The sequence below is a fragment of the Drosophila albomicans genome, chromosome 3, assembly GCF_009650485.2.
Source record: "Drosophila albomicans strain 15112-1751.03 chromosome 3, ASM965048v2, whole genome shotgun sequence".
In the NCBI taxonomy this organism is placed as follows: domain Eukaryota; kingdom Metazoa; phylum Arthropoda; class Insecta; order Diptera; family Drosophilidae; genus Drosophila; species Drosophila albomicans.
In genome coordinates, this window is record NC_047629.2 from 33,300,162 (window position 1) to 33,312,787 (window position 12,626).

General features: G+C 42.0%; 1 protein-coding gene across 5 annotated transcripts in view; it reads left to right on the forward strand.

The window, feature by feature from the left end:
* LOC117570216 (ecdysone-induced protein 75B, isoforms C/D) overlaps positions 1-12,359 on the forward strand; it is a 110,580-nt gene extending 98,221 nt beyond the window's left edge. For 4 of the 5 annotated variants that reach the window (XM_034251711.2, XM_052005172.1, XM_034251712.2 and 1 more), the window contains 2 exons: positions 4,831-5,069; positions 8,319-12,359. In XM_034251711.2, the coding sequence (XP_034107602.1) occupies positions 4,831-5,069; positions 8,319-10,856 (2,777 nt within the window). In that variant the 3' untranslated portion in view covers positions 10,857-12,359. Of the gene's footprint in view, positions 1-2,425; positions 3,244-4,830; positions 5,070-8,318 lie in introns of those variants that run through there. The other variant, XM_034251714.2, reaches the window with a different exon arrangement.
* The last annotated feature ends 267 nt before the right edge of the window (positions 12,360-12,626 follow it).

The following is a 12,626-nucleotide window of genomic DNA, read 5'->3' on the forward strand; positions in this document are numbered from 1 at the left end:
TACACACACAAAAAACATTTCGTTGCGCCTTTCCGCATTTCTCGATCATATTGTAAACAACTTACGCAAGCGCCACAGAGCAACAAAAAACCAGCAACAACAACTGTGTCGCTTTTTTACGTAAAGCAACGAACGAAGCATTGTGAATCACCCGAAACTAACAAACAACCGAAAGTAGGCCTACCTCTTGCTATCTCTATCGCACTGCCTCTCTCTATCGCCATCTCGCTCCCGCATCAGCCGGTGCATTGAACTTTGCTTGAGTCATAAAAAAGCGCGACGCAGAGAAAACATAAACAAATGTTGTTTTTTTTTTTATACGCTTCGTCTTCGTCTGCTTCTTCTTCCTCCTCCTCTTCTTCTTCTGCTTCTTCCACAATTAGCGCTCTTGCCGTAATACGGGAAGCCACATATAATAATAATAACAAGCGTAATAATCAACAAAAATCATAATCATAACAATAACAATTGCTATTCAATGTTCAATGTTCAATGGAGAAAGCAGCAAAGCAAAAGCAAAGTTGCTCGCTGACAAACTGTCATTGCTACGACACCAAGTGAAAGTGAAATGTTGTTTTCACGACTTGTTAATTGGCTTTTAATTGTGCTCAACCGACAAAAAAACAACTGATGAGCTTGTTTATTATGACACTGCAACTGGTTTTCAAAATACTTTAAGATACATTTGTATCTTATGGTTGTTTTGCGACTCCCCATTCTGAAGTAATTATGTAGATACATTTAGTTTAAATCAAAGCTGCTTCACTCGAATTTTCGAGCATCTTTTTTTCAGTTTATTATGCAATCAGACTCGCTTTGCTCCTACAGCAAGTTTATAGGCCTATTTACTACCTGCTTGGCCAAAAAAAAATATAAAATATTTCCACAGCACGCACGAGCAACAGCAACAACAACATCAACAACAACAATTTCTACTCGCAACTTTCACTTTTACTTTCGTGCGTATGAAATGTGAAGCAACAACAAACAACAACAACAACATTATTATGATTATTAAATTGGTTTGTTTTTTTTGTTGTTGTGTGTTTCGCTTTATTTTTTTGTTCGACGTCGTTGTCGCCATTGTTTGCTTTTTTGGCCTCATTTCGCGTCAAGAGTTCAATGAACGTTTGTTTCTTCGACTGCCCGTCACTTCGTCTGTCCAGCAGCGAGCAGCGAGCAGCTTGTGGCTCCTTCAAGTGGTTTGAAATGTGATGACGTTGTTGTTTTGTGTGAGCAGGCATTAGTTTGCATACAATTTGAATAATCAAATTGCTTCGCATATGACTCAAACACAACACAACACAACTGACTCAGCTGACCTCAATAATAATGTATCTTTGAGATACATTTTCAATGTGTGATGTGTGGAAAAATGCACATCATTTATTTATGCATCTGTCCTTGACATAGCGATTACAAACTATGTTTTAGTTGCACCCATTGATTGCATTGCCTTCAACAACAACTTCAAACGTGACTCAACAACAACAACAATGAAAAACTACTAAAAATGAGAGTCATAAACTAAACTGTGCAAAATGACAAAAGGCATTTTAACGACGCTCTAAACAAAATCGCTTTACAAAGCTGCATGCAAATAAATCTGCCAACTATGCGTATGCGTGATCTCTATTTTTTCTTTACCTATGCACAATTGTTGCTGCAAAAGCTTCGCGAAAGCTCTAGCTACATCTCTCTCTTAAGAAGCGCACAAAACTCAACACAGTGTGTTGAAAAGCTCGCAACGCTTAAGAGCTTTGCTAGCAAAGAGAGCACAAAGAGAACTTGCGCTCTCTTTGCTTGAACTTTTGTGTTGTTGCTTTTGCTGTTTGCTTTTGGCGCCACGAGCATTGAACTTTCCACAAGATAAGATAAAGATAAAGAGCTGAAGCTTGAGCTTGTGTTGCAAGCTTATCAGTGCTTGAACTTGCAAAATGCATCGACGATGACTGGCAGCAGCGTTTTAATTTAGCATTGAGAGCGTGATTAATAAAAATGTCATTTTTATATCAGAGCAATATTTGCATTTTACCCGTAATACTGCAAAAAAATAATGTGCACTCATTGTATTCACAATTATTCATGAGTACAAGTCATGAGTTGTGTTATCACAGAACTCGCATCAACTGCGCTGCTTTGGCGCTGCTTCGGCGCTGCTTTGACGCTGCTTTGGTTTGTTGCCCCTCTACAAAATTACTCACAGAGCTTTAACACAACACACAACAGATGGCGCTCTCTTAGCAGCAAGCAAAGCGCGCGCTCTCGCTCTCACACTTGCACGTTCTCTCTTTTGCTTTTGTTTGGGGCGCGCTCTCTTTGGCGCTTAACTTTGCGGGCGCTCTCACGCTCTCTTTCAGTCAGAGTTGTTCGCTACCTTTCGGGGTATAATCGTAACGTGCTTTTGCTTTTGCAGTTAGTCGCGTTCGAGACCTTGTCGAGTTTTGTCATGTTAGCGAATTATTTGAACAGCAACCAAAGCAAACTTTATCACGATTCAATGTGTTTCAACGTCGTCGCCGCAAACAATTGCACATTCAATTAAATACCACAAATACAAATATAAATATATAAACATAATAATAATATTATTGCTACAACTACTGAATCAATTGTGCTAAACTCTGTTGTTAATGTGAAGAAAAATCGACCAGTCTCTCAATATCAAGCCACAGTTCCAGAACCAACCCAAACACACACGTTTCTTGGATTACGCGGTCAAAAAAAAAAAAATATTACAAAAAAATAAGAAGAAATACAAGTTAAATACAAAATATGAGCAATTCCAAAAATTATTGTTACAACTAAAATAAATATTTACAAGCAAAGAAAGTTCCTGCATGCAACAACTAGAAATTTAGAAAACAAACAAAAGTTTAAAAGTGCAACAAAACAAAACATAAAATTATCTGTTAAAAGTACCTGAAGGAATTTAATCAAAGCTTGCAAGAAGAAAAAATTGTGTGTGCCAAAAGAAACCAAAACAAGCAAAACAAAAAAAAATAAGTTTTAATGGAAATTGCAAGAAACGCAAATTAAATGCGCCCAGTGTGCAACAAAAAAGCGAATCTCAAGCAGTGTATATGAGTGTGTGTGTGAGCAAATAAAGCTAAACTCAACTAAAGATTAATATTTAACAATAACAAAAACAACAACCACAAAAACAAAACACACACAAAATGGCCGAAGAATTACCAATATTAAAAGGCATACTCAAAGGCAACGTTAACTATCACAATGCGCGTAAGTTTGAAAGAGATAGAAAACGAAACTCAACAGTAAAGTAAAATTGCATTTTGACTTTGCGCAGGCGCAACGCGAAAAAGATCAAAAAGCAAATGGCAACTCTCTCGCTCTCTCTCTTCAATTTCTTCAGCTGCAAAGTTTTTTTTTTGGCATTTGCTAGACACACTTTTTACTTTTGTCTTTGCGTTTTGCGTTTGTGTTTGCTCTTGCGTTTTGTTTACCTTTTTGTTGTTGTTGCTGTCGCTTTAAGCGCCATTGAAGTGCTGACCTCGTTTATACGCACACAACAATAATCAGTTGGTGTTGGTGTTGTTGTTGTTGCGGAAGAGCTTTAAACTTGAAATGAAACTTTAGTCGATGGTCGTTTTGCTTTTGCTTTTGCTATTTTCTAAAAAGCAACAAAAACGCAGAGCTCTGCGCTGCTCTCTTCATGTTTGACCAACTTTGCGGCGTCGAAAGTTGGCGCAGGCGTCGCAGTCGCCGCTGTAGTTGTAGTTGTAGTTGTTACTGTTGCTGCTCTCGCTCACTCGCTCTAATTTCTACGCGCAGTCGCAGCAGCTGTCTTTCATTTTCCATTTCGTTTGACCTGAATTTCGCTGCCTGGCAAGTGGGTCATTCATTCATTCGCGCAGTCACTCAGTCAGTACATCAAACGATTTCTCGATGGCTCGGCTGCTGTGTGTGAGCATGTGTATGTGTGTGTGTGAGTGTGGAAAAAGTAGCAGAAAAATCAGTAGCGAGCGCCCCGATTTTCTGTCTGCTGCTGTTTCACTTTTGTTACCGATTTGTGTTTAGTGTGTGTGCCAGTTTTTTTTAGCGTGTGAGTGAAATTTGTGTGTAGAAAACTGCATTTTGACATTGAAAAGTTGGCCAAGCTGAAGCGGGCCTAAAACCCTAAAGTTGAAACACTTTACGCGGCCAATTAGCGCCCATAAAACGCTTAAACGTTCAAACGTGACCAAAAACGTGTCTCTCTCTCTCTCTCTCTTTCTAACTTCATCTATGCATCTCTCTGGCTCTGTGGGGAAATGTGAAAGTTCACCCACATACAAAATTCGTTAGTGCAAATTAAAAATCTACAAAATGTGAACGCCGAGAAGAAAGAAGTCACAATAAAAAAGAGAAAGTATAGCAACAAGAAGTTGAACAGACAGCTAAGAGCTGAGAGCAGACAATGACCCAGTTTAAAGGGTCTCGAACTCAAAACTCAATGCTGCTCTTGGCCAACTTCCTGCGTGACAACGACAGCAACAGAAGCAGCTGTTGTCGAGTCCTTGCACCTGTCTTTATGCACTGAGAGAAACACTTACGAAGCTAAGTGCTACAGCACGCAAGTGTTGCATAGCAATGAGCTACGGACAGCGTTTAGTTCTTGACATATTGTAATTTATTTAAATAAGCTACCATTTCGTATACATTATGCTAAATGCAGTAAAACATTTTTGTATAGTATAAAAATACTTTATGCAAGCTGTTTTCAAAATTTCAGCACTGTGTACAAAATACTTACATATTGTTAAGATCTCTTTACACAAGTTCCATCACAGCTTTAACTCAATTTTCCCCCTTTTGTGTTTTTTGCAGCTGTGCGTTTTGGTCGCGTGCCGAAGCGTGAGAAGGCGCGCATTTTGGCCGCCATGCAGCAGAGCACACAGAATCGTGGCCAACAGCGCGCTCTGGCCACCGAGCTGGACGATCAGCCACGCCTACTCGCTGCTGTATTGAGGGCGCATCTGGAGACATGCGAGTTCACCAAGGAGAAGGTCTCCGCAATGCGTCAACGTGCCCGCGAGTGTCCATCGTACTCAATGCCAACATTGCTGGTGAGTTTCTTCGAATGCAGATAAAACGTTTTAATCTTTAAGACTTGATCGAGTTTAGAGACCAAAGAGCAGAGCGATGGCTAAAAGGTTGAGTTGACGTGTAGGCGAATGTCAAGCACATTTCCGGGCACATTTATTGGCATGCAGCAACAACAATAGCAACAACAATAGCTAAACAACAACAACAAACTAGTTACTGGCATGTTACTCATACGCCAAGGTGAACTTGTTTGCATGATTCTAAACCAGGAAATCAACGGCATCGCACGTAGACGCGTCTACAGTCAGTCTTTCAGTCTTTTCTGTCTTTCTGTCTTTGCTGTTCTGTTTAGCTTTTGTGGTGGCCATCACAAAACGTTGCAGGTCAAGTTCTTGATGGCCCTAAACACATTTTTTTGACTTTGGCCAACAATGTTGTTGTCAATGTCACATAAAATATATTTAAATTTTGATTGACAGCAGGCAGAGAAGTAATGATAAATGAGTTGTAAATGCCGCACAGTGGGGCAAAGTAGACTCCTTTTTTGTTTGTGTGTGTGTTGAATTATCAGTGTGAACGATAAGGAAACCGAAACCACAGCTAAACGCGAAACGTGTTCCGACAACAACAACAACGACAAGAACAACAAAAACATTTCTAAAGCTCAAGGTCAAGCGTAGCGTCATTATAAATGGAAAAAACAAATAAACACACACACACACAGAGAAACACACGTATAGAATACTACATGGAAACAGCGAGTGAGAGCGAGTGGCAAAAAAAAAGGATGATTAAGAATGAGTAGAACGAAGAGCAGGCAAAAGGGGGAAGAGGGAAGAGTGAAAGGGGGTTGGGTAGGCAGACACATGTGGCGGCTGTTTAAATAAATTAAAATTAAATATTTAAAACAACAAAAATGACACATGTACAACGTGTAAGTGTGTGTGTGTTGCTTTTTTCGGCTAATTATCAAGCAGTTGAGTTAATGAGCTTGCTGCGATAAGGTGCAATAGAGAAGGCGATAGTAAACAATGTGTGGCCATTGTCAAAGTCAAGTGCAAGGCTACAAGGCGTCAGAGCAGTGCAGCAATATTTACAACGCCACAAAGAGAGCAGACAGGGGTGAGAGAGAGCAAGAGCGTACGCAAGAAGAGAGCAAAGTGCGAGAGAGAGCGATCAGTCAGCGATGGCAACAACAGCGCCAAAAAAGAATAATTTGCACATGTCTGCAGCGTAGAATCAAATCACAAGCACACACACAGACACACGCATACACCGACATACACTCATACAGGCGCATGCTTAGAATGCTCGCATGCGAGTCGCGAGACGACCTTGTGGCGAGTTATTTTTTAACCTTGGAATGAATGAAATGACTGTATGTGTGTGTGTGGGTTTCGCACATGTATTTGATACGATTATACAAATGAGTGCGCGGCACTGCCTGCTACGCTTATGTACTTTGTATATGAATAAACAATAATACATAATACATAAATATAAAGAAAGGCAAAATAAATTACGCAAAATTGAACACACACACACACACATAGACAAACACCCACACACACTTGCTTAAATGTCAGCGGTATGAGGAAGTAGACAACGGCACTTTTACGATGTGACGAAGAGAGCGCTAAGCAATTACAACAACCGATCACTTGTAAGTGCGCAAGCGAGAGCGAACGTAATTGCACTGCGTGTGTGTGTGTGCAAGCGAGTGCGCAATAGCAAAACACGAGTCGATGGCGCAATTCATTTTTAATAGTTGTTGTAGTCAGGTGGTTAGTTGGGTGGAAGGGCGCAAGAGCGACAGAGACAGAGACAGAGAGAGGTGGAGGAGGCAAAATGTTTTGCTTATAAGGAAGCGACATTCTATGCTAAATTCCAATGAGTTATGACGAGAGACGAGGAAGTGTTTTTCTGCTCTAGCAAGGTGAAAAAAGGGGTTTTTGCTTTGTTGTTGTTGTTGCGACAGACAGTCGGACAGACAGACAAGTGCAATTGATGCTTGCATTGCAAAATATATGCGAAACGTTGTAGAATGTATAATTTATGCACATTCTTTTGTGTGCTCTTGATTAGCGGCAGCCAAAATAGCAATTTCAATTGAAGGTCTTTGCTAAATAATACATCAGCATATATTTTGCGCAAAACTATTTCCGCTTTTGCGCAAAGCAAAACACACACAAAAATAAATAAGAATATTTTTATAACGACGTCAAAGCGCCGGCAACACACACAAGAAAAAATGAGGTGTAGAAAATAGAAAAGAAATTGTTATCGTTGTTGTTTTGCCGGCAGCCGGCAATGCTGTTGTTGTTGCTTTTGCTTGCACTTGACGAAGGCCATGCGAAAAGAAGAAGAGCAAAGGCAGATGAAGAGGAAGAAGAAGAAGAAGAAGAGCACAAGTTTGGCAGGAGGCGGCCGGCATTTCGTTCAAGGTTAATCAGACAGTAGAATATTTAACGAAGAACGCAACTGAACGAAACATTGTGAAATGAAGCATAATGTTATAGCATAGCAAGTGGAAGGGGGTGGTGGGGGGAGGGGGGGTGCTCTGGGCTGACAGACACGTTCGCGCTTGTCTGGCGCGTGTGCATGTAACTGAAAACCCGGAAAGCGAAATGGCATAATAACATGAACAATGCTTGAAATAGACAAAACAACAACAACAACGAATCAGCAGTGGGGTCAACATGAGTAAGACCTGCCCAACTACCCCCCGTCCAGCACAGCAACAGCAACAGCAACGACAATCAACAACAATAACAATAACAAAAACAAAACGACACACACGCGCAGCAACAAAAAAGTAATAGGCAAAAGCAACGGAACCTTGAACTCTGGTTCGACGACCTTGGTGCTAATGTCAGCGACAGGCGACGAAAGCACAAAGCAACAGCAACAGCAGTAAAAAAAAACGAACACAGAAGGGAATAAGAGAGTAACATAGAGAGAGAGAGCGGGAAAGGCAGGCGAAAAAAGCCGCCCCTAGAAACTAGAAAACTAGCAAAGGCGAAAGCTTCCAGCGTCAGAACGAGACAGCACTACACTACAGTAGCGAGAGAGTGCGCGCCTTAGTATGTGTTCGTGTGTGTGGGAGTGTGCGGAAGTAGAAAATAGTTATGATTATTGATTGCAATGCGTGCGAGCGGGACAGCGAGTGAGTGATGACGCTGTCGTCAGCAGTTCGGTGACCTTCGCGCAACAGTTTGCAAACAGTTACTAACCTGCAACTATTTTCGTTCTCTTTTCGCTCTTTGCAGGCCTGTCCGCTAAATCCCGCGCCCGAACTGCAATCCGAACAGGAATTCTCGCAGCGTTTCGCACACGTTATACGCGGCGTCATCGATTTTGCGGGCATGATTCCCGGCTTCCAGCTGCTGACGCAGGACGATAAGTTCACACTGCTGAAGGCGGGACTCTTTGATGCGCTCTTTGTGCGTTTGATCTGCATGTTCGACTCGTCGATCAACTCAATCATCTGCCTCAATGGCCAAGTGATGCGTCGCGATGCCATACAGAATGGCGCCAATGCGCGTTTCCTCGTCGACTCGACGTTCAACTTTGCGGAGCGCATGAACTCGATGAATTTAACCGATGCGGAAATTGGTTTGTTCTGCGCCATCGTTCTGATCACACCCGATCGTCCAGGGCTGCGCAATCTGGAGCTGATCGAGAAGATGTACAGCCGCCTGAAGGGTTGTCTGCAGTGCATTGTCTCTCAGAATCGTCCCGATCAACCCGATTTCCTCGCCAAGCTGCTCGACACAATGCCCGATCTGCGCACCCTGAGCACACTGCACACCGAAAAGTTGGTCGTCTTTCGCACCGAGCACAAAGAGCTGTTGCGCCAGCAAATGTGGAGCATGGAGGAGGGCGATGCGGCGAGCAAAAGTCCCGCTGCCAGTTGGGATGCCATGGACGTGGAGGCCGCAAAGAGTCCGTTGGGTTCAGTCTCAAGCACCGAGTCCGCTGATCTCGATTATGGCACACCAAGCAGCACGCAGTTGCAACACCAACAGCAGCAGCAACAACAACAACAGCAACAGTCAGCTTTGGCTAGCTCAGCACCTCTGTTGGCTGCCACGCTTTCGGGCGGTTGTCCGTTGCGTAATCGGGCTAATTCCGGTTCGAGTGGCGACTCCGGGGCAGCTGATATGGATATTGTGGGTTCGCATGCGCATCTCACGCAAAACGGTCTGACAATCACGCCCATTGTGCGTCATCAGCAGCAGCAACAACAGCAACAAGAGCAACAGCAGCAGCAACAGGTGAGCCAACAGCAGCTCAACCAACATCAGCAGCAGCAACATCAACAGCAGCAGCAGCAGCTGAATCACCATCAACAGCATCCGCAGCTGCATCATCACCTGACATCGGGCGCAACTTCACGCTATCGCAAACTCGACTCGCCCACAGATTCGGGCATCGAGTCGGGCAACGAGAAGAACGAATGCAAAGCTGTGAGCTCCGGTGGCAGCAGCTCATGCTCGAGTCCACGCTCCAGTGTCGATGATGCGCTCGACTGCAGCGATGCAGCGCAATCGGCTTCCGTTGGCGGCGTCTCCGTGTCGCCAGTTCGTTCGCCGCAACCCTCGAGCAGCGCGAACCTAAAGCGTCAGATTGTCGAGGACATGCCTGTGTTGAAGCGTGTGTTGCAAGCTCCCCCGCTGTACGACACCAACTCGCTGATGGATGAGGCGTACAAGCCGCACAAGAAGTTCCGTGCTCTGCGGCATCGTGAGTACGAAACAGCCGAAGCGGATGCGAGCAGTTCGACGAGCATGCCGGCTCACAGTCCTCGCCAGAGTCCGACGCCAACGCCGACGCACATTAGTGTGGTGCAAACGCCGCCGCCGCAGTCGCAAGTGGCTGCAAATGTGGCAGCAACCAGTCAGCTGCACATGCATCTCACTCGCAGCAGTCCCAGCCAACAGCAACAACAGCAACAGTTGCAGCAACAGCAACAACTTGGTTCGATGGCAAGCACTCACTCGGTGTTGGCCAAATCGCTGATGGCGGAGCCTCGCATGACGCCGGAGCAGATGAAACGCTCGGACATCATTCAGAACTATTTGATGCGCGAACCGGCCACAGCAATGGCCAGCAGCACCACCGGCAATCGCAGTCCTAGCAGCAACCATTGTCCCTCGCCCTCGACCAGTTCCCCGCCGCCGCCGTCGCCCGTCGCACAGCTGCAACATCATCATCAGCAGCAGCAGCAACAGTCGCGTTGGACCACCAACAGTTGCCAGCAGCGTCAGCAATCGGTGTCGCCGCACAGCAATGGCAGCAACAGCAGCAGCAGCAGCAGTTCCAGTTCCAGCAGCAGTTCCAGTTCCAGCTCCTCTCAGTCCAGCCACAGCAGTTGTCCGTATTTCCAATCGCCGCACTCCACCAGCAACAGCAACAGCAGCAACATCAGCAGCCAATCCGCCACCTCATCAACAACAGCAGCCGCTGCTGCTGCTGCGGCAGCAACATCGTCAACGTCTTGCATTGTGACGCCGCCGCCGCGTCCCTCGCCCATGTTGGAGTTGCAGGTGGAGATTGCGGATCCTGCGCAGCCATTGAATCTGTCCAAGAAATCGCCGACGCCGCCGCCAAGTAAGTTGCATGCCCTGGTTGCCGCTGCCAATGCTGTGCAACGTTATCCCACGCTGTCCGCTGACGTCACCGTGACAGCTGCCACAAATGGCGCCGTCTCCACGGCCACGCCCAGCAGCACGCCGCCCACCAGCAGCAGTGGAAGCGCATCCCCCGGAGTGCCCACGGTGCACAAAGTCATGCTAGAGGCGTAAGAGAGAGACTGAGCAGAGAAAGAGCGAAAGAGAGAGAGCGGAAGAACTTTCCTTAAAGAGAGATGCAAAGAATAAATAATGCGTAAAAATTAAATTAAATTATTTTTAACTTAACTTCACAAAATATTACAAGAGAAAAAAAAACAAAAAGTGAGCAAGTGTACAAAGTTTCAAAATGCATGCAATTTAAATATTTAAACTACAAGTTATTAATTAACAGAGCAGAGCAGAGCAGAGCAGGTATTGAAAACACCACAATGTGTGGACATAAAAAACATAAAAAAACAAGAAAAAAACATTAATGAAAAACAACCATATATTTTAGCAGTTAAAACACAACACAAAAGAAAAAAACAACAACAAAACATAAATTATTCATTAATTTCCCGATTTGCTTTTATCTTGATTTCTTGATTTCTAATTCTAATTTCCGCAAAACTCTCAACTTTTCGATTGTTTTTTAAGTTTTAAGCAATTTGTTGTACATATATTACAATCTACATTTTACGCAAATATTATTATATATTATTATAATTATTATTATTATTATTATTATTACTATTATTAATTATTTGTACTCTAGACAAGCAATGCGTTCAACTACTTGCTTTTTTACATGTTTTTTGAAAAAACTGCAAATTTTAATGTTGTCTAATATTCTTCTTCTACCCCTCCCCCCTCAAAAAAAAAATCACTTTTTTTTGCGATCTCCGTTAAGTGAAAAAATTGGTATCAACAAAAAAAAAATGGCAACTGCTATTTTTTTTTGTGTATTGCAACATTGAAAAAACATGCGATAAACAATTTGCAAAACTATATTTAAGTTCACATTGAATTCAGTTTTTATGAATTGCAAACAAACAAAAATTGATCTAAAATCATAAGCGTTTAATATTATTGTTTTCTAATTTTAATACAAACAAAAAAAAACCCACACAAAAAAAAAATCATATAAAAAAAATGAGACATATACTTCTACATATATGAGAGAAAAAATTGAATCAAACAAAAGAAATGCTTAAGAGTTTTAGCAGCAAACAAAAAAAACCCAACGTTAAAATATTTGTTGTGTACATAGTTAAATGTTAAATTAAACAATTACCAATTACAATTACCAATTACGATTACAAATGTAAAACCAACGTATTTAAAAAATATGAGAAATATATGCTTAAAACAAAACAAAAACAAATTTAATGTTTAATTGGCGTAAGAACAACAACAACAACAAACAGCAACTTAGCAGCAAAATACAAAAAAAATATAAGAAAAAAAACAGAGAAAAAAACAAGAAACAAAAAACAACAAAAAGATTATTGATGATATATAAATATATTATTTAAAAACGTAAAATACACTTGCGGTAGCAAAAAACTATTACATTAATTCTATTATATAATTAATAATTATGCAGTACTATTATGATTATTATAATTCTTATGATTAATTAATTACTATTTCTTGTGGTAAGCAACAACAAACAACAACAACAACAAAAAGAAACAACAAAGAAAAAACCGGCGCAGAAATTTGTATTGTCAAATCAATAAAAAGAAAAATTGTTTAAAAAATTCAAATCTCTTCAGTTTTTTTATTTTGCTTTTGCTTTTGAATTTTCAGTTTTTTCTTTTTTCAGTGGATGAATTTTCAGTTTTTCTTTTTTCAGTGAATGAAATTTTTGGTTTTTTTTTTTCGAATTTTGTTTCAACTACCGCAAAATGATTTGTGTAAAGTTTTGCCTATTGTATTGTTGTGTGTAAAGCAGAAATA